The sequence below is a fragment of the Natator depressus genome, chromosome 3 (assembly GCF_965152275.1).
Source record: "Natator depressus isolate rNatDep1 chromosome 3, rNatDep2.hap1, whole genome shotgun sequence".
In the NCBI taxonomy this organism is placed as follows: Eukaryota; Metazoa; Chordata; order Testudines; family Cheloniidae; genus Natator; species Natator depressus.
Window position 1 is genome coordinate 204,532,690 of NC_134236.1, and position 19,131 is coordinate 204,551,820.

The 19,131-nt window shown below is 39.6% G+C and overlaps 1 protein-coding gene across 4 annotated transcripts in view; it reads right to left on the reverse strand.

Annotated features, from left to right (window-relative positions):
- Positions 1-19,131, reverse strand: part of RALGAPA2 (Ral GTPase activating protein catalytic subunit alpha 2) — a 297,122-nt gene that overhangs the window by 92,288 nt on the left and 185,703 nt on the right. For all 4 annotated transcript variants that reach the window (XM_074949738.1, XM_074949737.1, XM_074949736.1 and 1 more), the window contains 2 exons: positions 16,901-17,059; positions 2,877-3,004 (listed from right to left, as the gene is read on the reverse strand). In XM_074949738.1, the coding sequence (XP_074805839.1) occupies positions 2,877-3,004; positions 16,901-17,059 (287 nt within the window). The remainder of the gene's footprint in view (positions 1-2,876; positions 3,005-16,900; positions 17,060-19,131) is intronic.

Below are 19,131 nucleotides of genomic sequence, written 5' to 3' on the forward strand. Positions count from 1 at the left end.
CTCAGGTCCCTAGAGTGCTCTGTTCTATCTTGTTTTCCCCACCAGCAATCACCTGCTTCAACAAATTCCCTCTGGCAGGGGTTTCCAACAAAATGTTCTGTCCCTTTAAGAAAGTTACCAAACCTTTACTTTGTGCTTAAAGGTGAATCTTTATTCTCTCTCACATCCAATAGAAGTTGCTTAGGACTTTCCACCCTACTCCAGCTTTTTCCCTTCTCTGATGTCACCTCCCCACTACATTACCTGTTGTGAGGTCCAGCTGCCTTTGTCAGGCTCCAGTATTTCTTCTTTCCATTCACATCACATTACCATATGCACAGTACAGTTTGATGCCAAAGTGCACATGTGCAAAGTAATGATGCTGCTAGACCTCACAATGGCCCCAGAAGGGTACAGTTGCATGTATAATACCTAGTCTGTGTGTGTGTTGCATTTAAGTAGAGAGAGAAAGAGGCCTGGCAAATGTTGGGTCATAGCAGGCTGGTGAAAACCAAATGCCTATGGTGTGTGGAGAGACTCTAGACAGCCTTAAGGCCTATGGGAGATGAAAGTCACTGTGATCTCTCTGTACATTAAGTGGATGGAGCTGTGACAGTGAAGGAACTGGGGACCTGTTTATGGGGTACTGTTACCTTAATAGGAACCTTAAATATGGTTTGTTTTGGAGAAAACATCTGAATGATATAGTTCCTTATGAAAACCAGTTTATTTATCCCTAGTATTCTTGTATGGATATATTCATTTATATAAAATAAAACTTTTCTTCTTAACACAGTCACCCTCAGGCTCCAGCATATCACCCTCAAATGCTATTACAGAGTTAGATACACACACACACACACACACACACATATATATGCTCGAGTGCTAGGGATTAGTCAAGTGGTTCTCATCAGGTAACTGTATCAGACCTGAGCTCTTTCTTTAAAACTAATCCAAGCCTCTGGGTGCACGCATGCACATATATATGTATATCACTACCCTATGCCACAGACTCTGACACACAAGCATAAACTGTTAAGATATGTGTTTTAATATGTATACAGTGCTCTGAAGCTAGAAAATGCTACAGTATTTATACTTGCTATGTATCATTGTTTTAGGTGAAGGAGCTCAGCTTTAGAGAAATAGGTTTTGGACTTGATATCCAATGACCATGATTTGATTTTAAAATCATTGGTTAACTTGGGAATTGTAACCATAGCAAGTGGCAAACTTCCAGTTTTCAGCACTCTAGACGTTGAAATACGTCCACTGATTGCCCACTAGGGAAAAAAATAAGCAGATGGCAGTTGAGCTAGCCCTCACCACTGAGAAAGAGCAGTGACCACTAGATAAAGGCTAAACTTGACAGATTCTACTTAGCCTGCTGAGGAAGTTATTACAGGAAAATCTAGGAGGAACAAAGGGCAAGGATGAACATTACATCAAATCATATCTTCTGTTTTCCTACTGTGTCAAAAATCATTTTTCCCTTAGAGGAAATGGCATGTTTTTCACTCTTATAATCTCTGTTACTGTATTCCGGTTACCAGCAATACTAGACTGATTGTTTTATTGTCAGACACAGCTTAACACATCTGCTCATACAGTCAAGGTTACAGACAGAGGGAACTACTTTGACAGTAGTACTTAGCTGAATTACCCACTCATGACACAAAAGTGAAAAAGCTAGCGAGTTTTGAGTCTGCTTTTAAGTACTGACATAATCTTATAACTAAGGTAGTGTGTGGGCTTGCCTGTGCAACTCCAAACAACTTCACCTGGTTTAAACTTAAGAGGAAAAACAAAAAAGATAATAAAATGTTATTTAGTGTCTTTGATTCTTATACAAATCTTCATTTCTGAAGCTTTCCACCAACACAATTAATCAAATTTAGCTCTTCTACAAAAATTACAATTTCTTACATAGCCATAGTAACTAGAAAAATCGAACCTAAAATGTGCATGCCTCTGATAAACTCTAACAAGCCATCTTTCCTTCATCACAAAGATTGAGCATTCCAGTTGTTTCGTCTCAGGAAAATCAAGCGAGGCATCCCTCATTACATAATTCAAAAGCCCCCAAATTAAAAGCCTCCAAAATAAACTGAAATAAGATGAGTGCTGATCCATAGAAACATATGGGACTGTTAGCAATGTGGTTAATGAAGCACACTAGAGTAATTTTATAACATTAGTGGCATTAAGAGAAAAGAAAACCAGAATGTCAAGTAATGAGTGATTTTATGCGATTAGCCTGCATACCACGCAAGAATAATAATTCACACTACACACTTCTACAATATTGAAGCATGCCTTCCAGTTACCTATAACTACTGCTGGAAGAATGTGTTCTCAAAATTCTATGATGCAATGTGGGTAAAATGAAAAATGGAGATAAAGACCGATAAATATCAATACCATTGGCCAAATGCTACCTATCTTAGTGATGTGAAGATTCCCAAAGACGACTGTGGAATTACTTGCATTATTACATAAGGGAGTAGAACTGGGCTCCTTTTGTAAATATTAAGCTAATATAAACAATTATTTTCTCTGTGCTTCAGAAATTTGCAAATAATCCCTCTTAAATTTTAAAGCACCATTACATCTAACAGTATACCTGTTGACTCTGCAATTAACAGGAAAGTCCAAAAATGCTTGTATTGTTATCCTTTATTTTTAAAGCATACCATATCAGATTAAAGCTCAGCAAGAATGAGTCTAAAAACATGCTGCTTGATATGAAGAAAGCTTTGACATTTTCCCGATGCACAGTTCTTAGTATAAGTCCAAGTGAAGAGATCTCATTCGCACTTACCTCTACCAGAAGAATATTTGTACATATGATTCCTACATTCAAATTGCATAAAATGCACAGAAGGAAAGGATACAAGCTCTGGTAGAGGGGTATGAGAGATTTCACAGCCCTGCTGGCATTGATGCATGTGGCACATATAAGGCTTGGCAGCAGTTTTGCAGTCACTATTGCTCCATCAAACAGAGGACCAAAAAATGGCACCTGCAAACCAAAAAATAAAAGTAATAGTATTTGCAGATACAGCATTCTCCAGTCTTAAATTGAGGGTATCACTGGGGGTGGAGGGAGATTTTCAAAGGCACAAATAGAAACTAGGTACTCAATCCCCATTGACTTTCCAAAGGAGTAAGGCACCTAACTTACCTTTGTGCCTTTGAAAATCTATTCCGAGGACTTTATATTTAATTCTGCAATACACAAATAGGGATCAATGAAGTTTTGGAAGGGAAGATTACAAAAATGAAAAATATCCAACACATTATCTCTTTATAATGAGTCTGCTCCACTATTTGACAGAAACAAAATAAGCATGTTATTATATGTACCAAATAATCTTCTAGTAAGACATTCATGGCGATATTTTGTTTTCAAGAAAACATACATTTGTTCAGATCTCGCATTGTGCTCTCAGCTAAATATTTGTATACCTAAAGTTTTGCCACTGGATATTCTTCACAGATACCATCAGTTCCCATCTCTCTTGGAGACCAGGAAGATACTGCTAAATAGTTTTTCACAGGCTGATTGCAGACATAAAAAAATTGATTAGTTCCTACTGCATGCATATTAGGGATGTAGTCTCTCCTCCATCCCATCACTTGGGCTACAATCAGAAGAAAGGTAAGTCAATCATACTCAGTAGAATTTAGTTTTGGTAAGTACTGCAAAGCAGGTTTTTTTGTCACAGATTTTTCTCCTCAGATTGTAATTTTTGCTTGAGCACAAAGCTATAGCTTAAACTGTAGCACAGATTAAAGTAAGAACAGAAACATTTGTTGGCAACTGTCAGTATTTGCATTTATATATAAAAGCAGCATTAAGATAAAATGTGGAAGTAACTTAGATACTTAGACATCCATAACCTGTTTTGAATAAAGTGAGTCTTTAGGTGTATTCTCATAAACCATAGCATTGGGGTGTAGTCATGAGTTTGGAATGGCTTCCTGTCTGGCACCCTGAAGAACAGTCATACAAGGAAAAGTATAGCTTAACGAAAAGGTAACGAGTAAAACTGAAGTCTCCATGGGATGCAAGAAAAGAGAAAATCCCAAAAGAGGTCAAGAATCTGGTACAGGTGGTAGGTAAACTTGAGTGGAAGACTGGATTGAGCTAAGTATAAAAAGTAGGGCTGTCAAGAGATTAAAAAAATTAATCACGATTAATCACACGATTAATCGCGCTGTTAAACAATAACAGAACACCGTTTATTTAAATACTTTTGGACGTTTTCTACATTGTCAAATATAATGATTTCAATTACAACACAAAATACAAAGTGTACAGTGCTCCCTTTGTTTTTATTACAAATATTTGCACTGTAAAAACAAAAGAAATAGTATTTTTCAATTCACCTAATACAAATACTGTAGTGCAATCTCTTTATCATGAAAGTTGAATTTACAAATGTAGAATTATGTACAAAACCCCCCTGCATTTAAAAATAAAATAGCATAAAACTTTAGAGCCTACAAGTCCAATCAGTCCTACTTCTTGTTCAGCCAATTGCTCAGACAAGTTTGTTTATATTTGCAAAAGATAATGCTGCCTGCTTCTTGTTTACAATGTCACCTGAAAGTGAGAACAGGCGTTTCCATGACACTGTTGTAGTTAGCGTCACAAGATATTTACATGCCAGATGCACTAAAGATTCATATGTCCGTTCATGCTTCAACCACCGTTCCAGGGGACATGCATCCATGCTGATGACAGGTTCTGCTTGATAACCATCCAAAGCAATGTAGAAAGATGCATGTTCATTTTCATCATCATGAGTCAGATGCCACCAGCAGAAGGTTGATTTTCTTTCTTTGGTGGTTTGGGTTCTGTAGTTTCTGCATCACAGTGTTGATCTTTTAAGACTTCTGAAAGCATGCTCCACACCTCATCCTTCTCAGATTTTGGAAGGCACTTCAGATTCTTAAATCTTGGGTCCAGCGCTGTAGCTATCTTTAGAAATTTCACATTGGTATCTTCTTTGCATTTTGTCAAATTTGCAGTGAAAGTATTCTTAAAAACGAACAACACATGCTGGGTCATCATCCAAGACTGCTATAACATGAAATATATGGCAGAATGTGGGTAAAACAGAGCAGGAGACATGCAATTCTCCCCCCAAGGAGTTCAGTCACTAATTTAATTAACGCATTATTTTTTTTAACAAGCATCATCAGCATGGAAGCATGTCCTCTGGAACGATGGCCGAAGCATGAAGAGGCATATGAATCTTTAGCACATCCGGCATGTAAATATCTTGCAACATCAGCTACAACAATGCCATGCGAACACCTATTCTCACTTTCAGGTGACATTGTAATTAAGAAGTAGGCAGCATTATCTCCCGTAAATGTAAACAAACTTATTTCTCTTAGCAATTGGCTGAACAAGAAGTAGGACTGAGTGGACTTGTATGCTCTAAAGTTTTATGTTGTTTTGTTTTTGAGTGCAGTTATGTAACAAAAAAACCCTACATATGTAAGTTGCACTTTCCTGATAAAGAGATTGCACTACAGTACTTATATGAGGTGAACTGAAAAATACTGTTTCTTTTTATCATTTTTACAGTGCAAATTTTTGTAATCAAAAATAATATAAAGTGAGCACTGTACACTTTGTATTCTGTGTTGTAATTGAAATAGATATATTTGAAAATGCAGAAAAACATCCAAATATTTAATAAATTTCAGTTGGTATTCTATTGTTTAACAGTGCAATTAATCACGATTAATTTTTTGAGTTAATTGCGTGAGTTAACTGCAATTAATCAACAGCCCTAATAAAAAGTGAAGTAATCCAGTATATGTCTCAAAGGGATTCTGAAGACATAACTGTAATTACTTCCTTAAAGAGTTTTGAGCTGGAGACTTTAGGTGATGATGTCCTCAAGAGCCTTACTGTCTAATTTAGGGATTTAAGATATGGATGGAGGATCAGGTTCCAAACGCAATATACTAATAACAAATACTGTACATATTATGTCTCTTTTAGACTGTAAATTCTTCATGACAGGGAACATCTCTGCTATTTAGGGTAGTATATACATGATTCTTTCTATAAGGTAGGAGTTAGCTTCTATTAAGCCAAATTTTAACAGGTCCTTACATTTATTAAAACTGAATAAATTCATTAGATATTATCCACCTGTGATCTGATGCCAGTCAAGAAATTTTCTGGAAAGCTGTGGGGGGTAGGGGGGAGCAGGCAAACCAGACAGTGTTGTCATGAGAGCTTAGAAATTGAGTTTCTACTTGGAAACTTTCTACCGTTTGGGAGGTGGGGGGGTTTGGCTTGTTATTTTTAAAAAAATGACTTGAACTAGAATCTCCAAATTTGTTTTATTCTGTTGGCCTAAATGAGGATTGGTATTTAAAAATACATTAGGGTAGATTTCTGGGTTCATATCTAGGCCACAATCCTGCACCCTCAACTGCACATTGGGACCCTAGTTATTGCATGCAGTGTTCATAAACACTGAAGTCCTTACAAGGTCTACCAGCTCTGGAACATGGTGCTCGTTGCCCACAGGTTGTGGGCTTCCTAAGCTCAGGAATGGAGTAGGGACAAGGGGTCCAGGAAGGCAGAAGAGGAAAAATGAGAGACATGGAGCCCCAAGGGGGTCTAGTGTGCAGATGAATGGAGAGAGACCGAGCCACATCAGGAAAGGGTCATAGACCCACATGGCTTCTAAGTTCTGCAAAGCTTAGAAACATTAGCTCTGCAAAGTCTGATGTGATGATTGTTAGTTCTTCAAGGCCAGGGCTGTTCTAAATTAATTCATAAAAATGTAAGGAAAATACATTACTAAAAAGCCTATGACAACCGAATTATATTGAAAATATGTAGCTGTATCTTCAAAGATGCCTTAAAATAATTTACATCTTAAAAAAAACAAACAACCACCCCAGCTCTCAGCCACTAGATAGACACCACAAATTCAATCAAGAGCACCCAACCAACCAACCCTAACTTAGCCCCTATTCTCACCATGCAGATACTACTGTGATAGCTTCAATATAGAAACCAAGACAGTATTAGATATAATTCAATGCATGTAAGATAGATACATTTAGCTTAGCAGTTAAACTCTACATAGCTATCCTCAGCACATCTAACATGTAAACAAATATTTTCATAAGCTTTTTAAGACTTAAAACATGCTTAGTTTTTATATTATGTATCACTGCAGAGTTCACCTACGAACTTGAAGGCGGCAGTGTGCTTCTGGTAGATATTACTTTATGATATTCAACCTAGATATCTATCTATGCTGAATCTTACAAGTGGAACCCCACATAGGGTTCCCCTCCCCTGTACAGCCCTCCCCGGAGTTAAATAAGGGAAAAGAATGATCTGGCCCAAGGTAATTAGCTTCTAAGCAACGGGCCAGTTAATAGCAAAAACAAACCAAAAAACCCCATCTTAAAAACAGTATCTTATAGATACATCTAGGCAAGATGCTGACAGGCTTGCCCTATTACATGAGTTAGAACTGCGACACCTCTCATTGGTTTAGAATCTCTACCTAAGGAACTGATCACATAAATGTAGGTCGACAACTTGCAGTACTCTCAGTACCTCTGACCATCACAAGTAAATGCTAGAATAAGCACAACACACGGAGAAGCCCAAATTATTTGTAAAGTGGAAAAATGTGTGGAAACACACATAAGTAAAATGAATACGGATGGTTAAAAGAAAAATGAAAAATCTTAAGAATATTAAAAATGTATAATAGATGCTGATTTTCAGAATAAGTCAACCATGAACTAATTTCTCGACCACAAAAATCTAAATGAAAAAGAAACTAAATGGAACTAGTAGTAATTATCAAAATTTAATCTATGGATTTTTTCCATCTGTACTGGGGCTTATCACATAAATAAATACCCTCTATTATTCTTCTGTAACCGCTTTGTGGGTGACTGTGACAGTCATTCAATAAACGGACAAAAGGAATAATATAAATCCCCTGCATCAGGGGAATCCCTCTAATTAGAAGTGGCAATGAATCACAGAAGAAATTTGATTTTAATATAACATCTGCAAATGACAGCTGTCTTTTCACACAGTTCTTGTTAATGTCATTCCTTTACTTAAAATAATTATTAAAACTAGAAAAAATAAATTAATATAAAATATTTCCATAATTTGACTAATTTTGGATCATTTTCAGAACATGCAGTTTAACATTTGGAGCCTTCATCTATTTCTATATGCAAGATTTAGTAGATTCCCAGCTGGAAAAAACAAAACAAACCATCTATGCCACAGACATTCTACAGCATCAAGTTTTGTGCTGACTTTGTTTTTAAATTAAGAATTGCTAAGACCAAAACATTTGTAAATATAAATTCATTTGAAGCTCTATGAAAGGAAGAACATTTTTAAAAGTACTGAGACAGGGAGCAGCGAGTCAGACCTGTTAATTTTGTATGCCAGGTGTGAATAATGAGGGTACACACTTATAAACAACATATGCAGACCACACACACATTTTCAATTTGATATTTTGGTGAGTTATGAACGTAAATGCCCAGAAACTGATATGCATTAGTCAATGTATTAACAGTTAATTTTACAGAGGTTTTAATATCCACATAAACAAACAAAAAAGTTCATAGTGTAAATCACTGGAATTATAAAATGAAAGTAATAGTCAAATATTCTTATTGACTATCAGTCATTGCTGGTAAGGTTTTGATACCCTTAAAGAAAATGATTTAAAATCTTGGAAGTGTGTTGGGTTGTCTTAAGGCAGCATCATACAACAAGTTACTAAATTTATCATGCCATTTTCTGAAATTCAATAGGTAATCATTAACAAATGTCAAAACATTAAATGTTTCAAAACTGAGCCATTTTCATCAGAAATGCTAGATTCTGACACACAAATCTATTTCAATATTATATACCTAAAGAGAAAAAAGCATGTATTTTTCCATTCATGATTGTATTTTCTTAGTATTCAAGAGAAGTATGCCATGAAATCACCTTCTGAGCTAATGTAAAATGTTTTTCCGAACAATACACAATTTAGAAGGAAAGCAGACTTCTGAAAACCGCAACTATTCTTACTTTGTACTACAGAAGAGATTATTATTATTATTTGTATAACTCTAGCAGTATCATAGATATTTATGGATAAATGTGAGGATAAGGTTCCTGCCCTGAACAGCTTACAAAGTAAGGGCTCAATCCTGCCAACATGTGCAAGTAATTTTACTCATGTAAGTATTACCATAAATCTACTCATCTGCATAAGGATAGGTTCCATAAAAAATGGTAACCTACTTTTTGTAACTGTTTTTCTTCAAGATGTGTTGCTCATGTCCATTCCATTCTAGGTGTGCGCGCACCCACGTGCACAGTTGTCGGAGACTTTTGCCTTAGCGGTATCCATAGGGCTGACTGCAGCACCCTCTTGAGTGCCATGCTCATGCATCCGTATGTCAGGCGTCGCTGGCCCTACACCCTCTCAGTTCCCTCTTGCCAGCAACTCCGACAGAGGGGCAGGAGGATGGGTAAAGGAATGGACATGAGCAACACATCTCAAAAGGTAGATAACCGTGTTTTTTTTCCTTCAAGTGCTTGCTCATGTTGATTCCATTCTAGGTGACTCACAAGCAGAAGAAACAGAGGTGGGCTCAGAGTTCACAGTCTTGCAGCACTGCTCTACCTAAGCCAGCATTGTCTCAGGATTGCTGGGTAAGCGCATAGTGAGACATGAATGTATGGATGGATGACCAGGTGGCAGCCCTGCAGATATCAGAAACTGGCACATGGGCCAGGAAGGCCACCGCCGAGGCTTGTGCTCTAGATGAGTGGGCGGTTACGATCGCTGGTGGAGGCACCTTTGCCTGATCATAGCAGAATTGGATGCAGGCAGTGATCCAAGATGAAATTTTCTGGGGATGTAGACCGACTCCAACCATGCCTGTAGCGGCCGGAGGTGAAGCTGGGCATGACGGACCACATAAATACAAGCAACCATGTTGCCTAGCAGTTTTAGGCAAGTGCGGGCGGTGGCGAGCGGGTGGGCCTCTCACATGGGAAATTACATCGGACTTGGCTCAGAAACAGATCTCTGGAAGTAAAGCCCTGGCCGCGTGGAATTGAGAACCACCCTGATAAACTCTATCTGCTTCACTGGTACGAGGGTTGATTTCTTTTCGTTCGCTAACAGACCCAGGTCACGGCATGTGGACCGCACCAGACTGAGGCTGCTCTGCACTTGATCTCTCAATCTGCCCTTGATGAGCCAATTGTCAAGATAAGGATAGATCTGCACCTCCCCCTGCCCCCGATGCCTCAGGTAAGTGGTTAGTGGGACCATACATTTTGTAAAGACCTGCGGGTCAAGGAGAAGCCAACGGGGAGCACCGTGAACTGGAAATGGCGCTGGTCCACCATAAAACAGAGGAACCGTCTGCATCCTTGGAAGATAGAGATATGGAAATAAACGACTTTCAAGTCAAGAGCGGCATATCAGTCTGCTGAGTCCAGGGAGGGGATGTTGGAGGCCAGGGATACCATGCAAAACTTCAACTTCTTGAGGTACTTGTTGAGTTGTCGCAGATCCAGAATTGGTCATAGACCCCCCTTTTGCTTTTGAGATCAGGAAATAAAGGGAGTAGAAACCCTTCCCCTTCATTTCCTGAGGGGCCTCCTCCCGCATAGTTGTAGGAGGTGGTTCACCTCCTGAACAAGGAATTGCTTGTGAGAAGGGTCCCTGAAGAGGGACTGGGAAAGGGGGTTGCCGAAAACTGTAGCCCAGCGACCAGGCCAAACGGCAGGGATGGAGACGGTTGAGGAAAGGGTGAGGAAGATCTGGGGAGGTGACTGAGGTGTTGCTCTCAAGCGCACCTTCAAAACACCTGCTTCTGGCCCCCATGGTATTTCACCAGGCCAGGTTGCACAGGTGAACAGGAGGAGGAAGGGCTGTGGCAACTGAACCCAGTGTCCCTTCCCCTCGTAGATCCCTGCCGAGGCTGCCAAGGCCTTGGCGGCAGGGGTGGCTGGAATGGCTTCCTTGCAGACTGAGGTGTATGCATCCCCAGGGAGCGGAGGGTGGCCTGAGTGTCCTTCAGACCGTGCAGCCTTGCACCCATCTGATCTGAAAACAGCTTAACTCTTTCAAAAGGGAGATCTTGAATGAAGGACTTCATCTCCTGGGATAGGCCGGTGGTCTGAAGCCAGGATCTGCGCCTCATGAGAACCGCTGAGGTGACCACCCTGGCTGCCGAATCGGCCGCATCCCAGGCCATCTAGAGGGAGCACAGAGCCGCTGCGGTACATTCTTCCACAAGGGCCCTGAACTCTTGGGCCGCCTCCTGAGGCATGGAGTCCTTAAACTTGTGGAGAGAGTCCCACAGGTTAAAATTATAACGTCCCAAAAGTGCCTGGTCATTTGCGACCCAGAATTGTAGACTGGCTGTGGAATAAATTTTTCTTCCAAAAAGGTCCAGTCTCTTGGCCTCCTTATTTTTGGGGGTGGAACTAGCATTCCCCTGCTTGTCCTTTCTGTTGGCCGCCAACACGACCAACAACCCCGGGGTGGGTGGGAACTTAAGTATTCGAACCCCTTGTCAGGGACAAAATACTTTTTCTGACCCCTCGTGGAAGTGGGTGGGATGGAGGACGGCTTTGGCAATGTTCAAGACCCCTTCGTGCACTGGGAGCATGACACATGCAGGGGTGGACGTGGAGAGCACGCTGAGCAAAGTATCTGATTGCTCTGACATCTCTTCTGCCTGGAGACCTAAGTTGGTGGCCGCCCGTCGGAGCAGGGCTTGGTGCTCCTTAAAATCGCCCGGTGGGCTAGCACAGGAGGGCCCTGCCACCGCCTCCTCTGGAGAGGACGACGACGACTGAACCACCAGGGGAGGGCCCAGGGCATCATCTCCCACTGGGAAGAGGGTCTCGTGGTGGGCATCTGTCCTTCCACCTCAGCTCCTGCTGGCACTTCCTGCACCATGATGGTGCCACTGGTGCTGTCAGTGCTGATTGGCGTTTGTCCGATGTGGCGACTGAGGACTGGTGAGATGGGAGCATCGGCATAACCGGAATGCCTCAGCTATTCCAGTAAGGCCACTGCGCTGGCCAGTAGCCCTGCTGCCAGGTCAGCATCACTGCGGTGGATGAAACCTCTGGAGCCCAGTCGCAACAGCCAACGGGGAGCACCGTGAACTGGAAATGCACTGGCCCACCATAAAACTCCCTCTCCATGCCAGAGAAATCCTCCTCTGGTGACCAGGGCAGGGCCTGTGTGACCGGTGTCTCGAATAGTCAGACTGGTAGCAGGAGTAATGGGAGTGGCGCCATGTTGGGGAGCATCTCCAAGACCTCGGTGACAATTAGTGTTGGCGCGAAGTTGACCAGTGCCAACTGTAAGGTAACCAGTGCCTCCCTCGGGCCAAAGCCTGGCATGAAGGTGGAGACCCGGAGCGTGGTGCCGGTGATCAGTAGCGGCAAACTGGTGACCTGGGCTGATGCAGAGACCAAGGGCACAATGACAAAGGGCTCTGCCTTGGCTCCAGAGACCGGTGGCGCTCACTCGCCTTCTGGGAGGCCTTCACGGCTGGCTTGCCCTTGTAGGGAGCCTTCGCCGGGTCTATCGCCGCACACAGTGGGAGAGTTCTTTGCTCTCTTGGCGCTGGGACCTGAGAAGACGTTCACTGGGCCATCAGTCTGGGTCCCCTATCGCTCCCCGGAGTCGGTGGTGGCTTGCAGCTCTCGCGTGGGCAGGCAGACTAAGCAGCGTCCTTTGCCCAGTGCCTCTTGGTCTGACTTGCTCGGTACTGGGTCCCTCTTCTTGGTCTTCCTCTTGGGTAACGGCGAAGGGAATCGGAGCTGGGAAGAGCCCAGTGCCAGGGGTGCGCTACGCATCGAGGCTGAAGTGCTGGGCATTCCAAGGCTGGGCGAAGAGCGGCCTCCATGAGGAGGCCCTCAAGCGAATGTCATACTCTTTCTGTGTCCTGGGACGAAAGTTCTTACAGATGTGACACTTTTCTTTAATATGGGATTCCACCAGGTACTTCAGACAGCTGACATGCGGGTCACTAACAGGCATAGGCCTGTTGCAGTCAGAGCAGGGCTTAAAACCCGGAGACTGAGGCATGCCCTGCCTGGGGCAAAGTCTCCGCCGGGACCCTAACTGACTAGCTATAGTACTTAACAGCTACTTACTAACTAATCTACTATAAAAAACAAACTATTTAAAGCTGGAACATGAGGTTCAAAGAGTCGGAACAAAAAAAGAAAACGGATCACTTGCTAAGCAAGGGAAAGAGGTGCTCTGACCAACCACCACAGGTGGTAAGAAGGAACTGAGAGGGTGTCGGGCTGGCGGCGCCTGACATACCGACGCATGAGCGTAGCACTAAAGGGGGCGCCACAGCCAGCCATACGGATACCGCTAAGGCAAAAGTCTCCGACAACTGTGCACGTGGGAGCACACACACCTAGAATGGAATCGACATGAGCAAGCACTCAAAGAACATATGATATGCAAACAAGGATGTGGTAGGAAGGGAGCAACAAAAAGTTGTCTTGTCAGTTCCATAGTTTTGTATGGATTACTTTTTATCTGAATATCTTTCAGTACATCAGGTGGAGGGGTGGCCTATTGTTTACTGGCCTCTTTAAAGAGGCATATTTTCAGGAGGACCTTGAAGAAGAAAGAAGGGGGTAGACAAATTTTGGACGAGGTCAAGGGAAGTTCCAGGCAAAGGTTTGTATGAAAATTATTTAATTCCTGGGTTTTATACAATAAACAAAAGATGACAGGTGCTGTCAACATGTATACACAAACACCCTTTATGCACACATCTCTTTTTCAATGCAGTATGGACTCAGAGAATGTGAACACAAGGAGGTACAGAATTGACTTTGCACGACAGTTAATGAATGCATGCTATGAAAGACAAATATTCAGAATGCCAATGTGTAACTGGTGCTGGGGCATCCAGAGCTGTGAGCCCGTGTTACCGCTCTACCTCATCAAAAGTGAGGAGTTTCTTGGTGAGGAAGACTGGGTCACACAGTAAAATATGGAGTTAATAGTATTTTATTATTAATAAAAATATGTATGTATCGATTGCCAGGTATACTTATAGCACTTCTCAAAATGTGTTAAATCCATAACATAAAGTGCTTTCAGTTTAAGGGTCCAATCCTCTGAATTGTTGAGAATGCTTAATTCCATCTGAATTCAGTGGATGTTGAGGGTGTTCTGTACATTTCAGGACGGGTGTATAAATCCCCAATTGTGGACTCTGATTCTATGGGAGTGTTAGCTGCACAAGGAATACACGACTGGGCCATAAATCCATATGAAGAAAAAGACTAGAATTATCAATTCCTGTGCACTCGCAATGCCCATGCTGAGGCCCATTAAAATCAATGGGACTCCATGCAGACATAAGCTTTCACCCATGTGGATCTTTTTGCCTTAATGAGGGAGTTTGGTTGAATAAGTAAATTGAATATATATTACAGTGTTCTCTGTTCAGTACTTTATGTAAGTTGATATTATTTTAAGAAGCCAAAACAAGATTACCTCTTAAAGAATCCTAAGTGTCAGAGGGATGAAAAATAAATATAATAATAGAAATAAACTATAGTTGGATAAAATTTACAGATGTGGAGAGAAATGTACCCCTTCTTTGACCACTACTAATTCTGAAGTAAGTTATCCAAGAAACATAAAAATTAATATTCCCCACATTGCAAACACCTGCTTCATTACAATCACTAACCTAAGAAAAAATAGGGGTTTTTTTGTTGTTGTACACACTAAAAGAAAGCAAGGTTAAAGAAACCTTTTGAGTATAACTACCTCAGTTCTATAGTAAGCAGCACTAGTTAAAAGACTCGGGAATGGGTAAATTATAGTACCAAATGGCTGAGAATTAATCTCTGACGACTAGCTGCAATCTAACGAGGCATCTGTGTCCCAGGGAACCCACAGTATGTCCCTGGCGGTATGTGTAGTGTGTAGAGTCTGCATGGCATTCTTTGTCCTCTTTTGCAGGCGGCTTTTCGTCTCATTGTTTAGAATATCCTCATGCATCTGTGACGCGTGGAATGCATTCATACTAACAGACTTACTATTGTTTTCTCTCAGAAGCTTTGTTGAGCAAAGACTGCATCACAGTTCCTGATAATTATATTGCTTAATTAATCAAGACAAAAAAAATTTGCAAATCATTGCCTGGTTGCCAAGCAGGGAGATAAAAATGAAAACAATACAAGCTGAAGCAATATAACAAAAGTAACAGCTAGCTGATCAGAAATTCTTATATAATGAAGCTATTAATGCTAAATCGGTTAATGTTAACATTGCTCCAGGTGTCTCTACTTAGATGCAAACAAAAAGGCTAACATTATGTATATAAAAGGCCAAATGTTACCATGGATTCTGTAACCTGATAGAGAGGACAGCCTTTTCATTTGATTAGGGAATGCAATTTAAATACCAGGGACTGAAGCCAAACAACAGACATTTCTCTCTGCAAGCCTCTTTCATTCACCCTGGGGTCAGTAGCTGGTGAACAAAAGGTCAGCCACACTTGCCCTGGAAATGTCTGGATTAATTTTATTACATTGTAATGGTTTGTACTTTAAATGTAGGGATAACACTAAATTTCCAGTTGGCTATTATTCTTTATGCCTTTGGGTTTTTTTTGACTAATATGTAAAAGAGACAGCTTTTCTTGGATCGATTCACACAATTTTCAAACCAGCTTATAATGCTAAATTCTAAAAAATGTTTATGAAACTCGTGACAAGATACTGTTGGCTATATGATTGTATAATACTTCAGCATTCTAAGATGTCATTTTCACTACTTTTAAGTCCCTGACAAGTGGATTGCAGATTCTTTATATACCCAAAATAAAGTTTAACAGCAATAAAAGGTCATAATTTAAAAAGTTGCAAATTCTAAGGTTTATTTTTGTAAATGTATACTCACAAATTACTAATTGTTAAACTGTACAGTTCTTGTATCTTTCACAGTTCTGAAAGATGCATCATATTCAACTTGAAAAATGTGTCACTGGATTTATGCATCATTTCTGCACTTGGCTGTACTCCAAGATAAATATCATCCTTTATGTATGAAGGAGATGATATTGTGGACTATAATTACTTTTATAAAATAAATTTTGCCTTAAAAAGGTAACATATCAAATATATTAGAACCAAAATTTACTTACACACACACACACACACACACACACACACAATTTCTGCATTTCAAATATAAATATTCCATCTTTATGTACACAACTTTTTAGACACTGGTTGCTTTTGCTCCGAGATTTAAACCCACATTTACAAGGAAGTTTTAAAAAGTTATACTATTTTAAATTGTTGACAAAAACAGAAAAGAAATTAAAGTAAGTCTTACAAATACAAATTGTTTGACATTTCACACAAAAACAAGGATGCCGAGTGAGAAGAATCACACTCAATCCTTAAATCATCCCAGTGAGTCAGATTATTGCAGCGGTCTCAAACATTGTTTGAGGGTACATACAATACCATATGTGCAGCAGTAGCTAAGCATGATGGGGTGAATTAATGCCTAGTGAAAGCCTGAACTCTAAATTCCCTTGCTTTTATTAGTTTAAATAGATCTTTGCCATTGTTTTAAATATCTTTCTTCATATTTCATCTCCTACAGTTTTAGAATTTTGAAAGGTTGCCCCAAATGCTAAGCATTAATGTAATATGAATATGTTCTTCATTTCATATCTAACCATTTAAATCTCTGCTCATATTAAATTCTCGGAATAAAGTTTCCTTTAAGCTACACAAGAATTGCTGGCCATTTGAACAATGTTTATGATGGACACAATAAAGTAGCTTAAAACATACCTCTGGTTTCTTCATTATCTCTACGAAAAACATGTGATTCTTCATTGGATAAATAATAATTAAAACATCTCCAAAATCTGTTGGTATAATACCCCTGCGGTAGTTCCTGGTGTGCTCAGACCAGACGATGTGAACCTCATCATTTCCCAAGTGACGAAGCTGCAACAGCAAATTGGCTCTTTATTAATCAGAGTGATAACAACAGTTTATGAGGGGTCATGGCTTACAAATTGAATTACAATGCTTGACAGTAGAAATATTTCATTACAGAAAAGGTTAAAATATTGCTTTTTCTCTGCTTGTTGGAATTAAAAGCAACTAAATAACTTGCCTCATTCAAAACACATTGTTATTTAATGGTTTAACTAAGTAATTATCAAATTATCAATTTGCATGAGGTGTACATGCACAGTATATATACAGATTTCTGTGCTAATCTGGATTACTAGATCAAAATGTTTATTAGCGGAACATTTTAATTTAGTTAAAATATTATAGTTTTCACAGTGATAGTAATTACTATGATTCAGGTTGCAAACACACTTTCCATTGTGATTTTCCATATCCTATTTTCTCAAACACCTGAAAGATGCACTTTTGGGTCTGACACTTACTGTGCTATATCTGTCAGAAGGCAAACTGTGTTTTGAAAATGTGAGCAAAATCTCTGAAGTAGTTTTTGAGTTATGACAGAATGGGAGAAAAGTACCTTTTAAAAAAAAAAACATAAAATATGTCTGAAGTTTAAAGTTGAAATGTAGCATAGAAATAGTCCTTATTAAGCAGTAGTGCCTTTTCTTTGTGAAGAAAAAAATGTTTGTGATTTAACAAAGGTAAAGTCATTTGAAAATTACATATTGAGCATCCACAATAGACTGTTTCTGCTATACACTTTACCTTGACATTATATCTATTATTAAAGGTGAAATTTACCCCTATGCAGAGGGCTAGCACAAGACCCGTGCAATACTTAAGTTCCATTTAAACCTTAAAATAGATAAAGCTGGTGATTAAAGTGAAGCATAGGCCTTGTTCTGGCCTTCTGTATAGTGATGAATTTCACTCTACTAGAATTGGATGGTAATTTTTAACAGTAAAGGATTTCTATCAAAGTTGCAAAACAACATTGCGAGGATCAGAATGCTAACAGTACCTTTGCTTAGGACATTATAGGTTAATAATACCTGGGATTTATACTTGGGAAAAGCAAAATAAGACCTGTTCATACAATACCTCAAGTTCACAGCTCATTATTTGATTTTACTTGACACAGAAAAGTTGCTGAATTTATTTCTCTGATTTACATGTACAAATCAAAAATCCATTTCTATCCTATCTACAAAACAAGTAATCATCAGTCCCTCATTCCTCAGTTTGAAATGTGTAAAAACACTACACAAAGTATTTTTTTCCTGGACCAATACAGATTAACGTAAATTAACTTTCTCACTATCGTGCCCATGGCTACGAGCATTTCATTATTTTGTAATGATATCTGATGATTGAGATAAAATAACCATAATGTGTGAATATTGTGTGTGTGTATATATATATATATATATATATATATATATATATACATATTTAGCAATATTAAGCGGTGGTACTGTGAGAATATACGGTGAAATCTTGGTTCCACTGAAGACAATAGCAAAACCCCCACAATTTCACCCATAGTGAGCAAATAGATTCAACTATAAAATCATAAGAGTGACCACATACAAGATGTGAAGCAAATTTGCTACTGAAAAAAGAAACTACGTGGGCTACACTAATACATACATTTCACCTATTCAGAAATAGTCTGTATTAATCTAACAATAGGTAAAAGGAATGTGGAAGGGAATGCGGTGTGTTAATATATTAGTTTACTAGCTGAACAACAGTAAGGGCTCAAATCAGGCCACCTGTACTCACTGAGTAGAATTTTTGAAAACAGTTCAATGGGATTATTTTTGGAAGTGCTATGCAATGTAAATGAGGATTAATATATACAGATGTATAGAAAGCAGTGAGCAAAACATAGGACTAAATCCTTTTAAAAAAGGAACATCTTTTTTAATCATATGAATTCTTCAACCAATGATTTCTTAAATTTATCAGCACTTTTCATTCTGAAGAATCCCAAAATACTTTACAAACATTACAGTGATTGCTCCACCTATGTCTGAAATACAGCCACTTCTAGAGCGTTAACGTAGTAGCCATTCTGAATCAGCAACGCCATATTT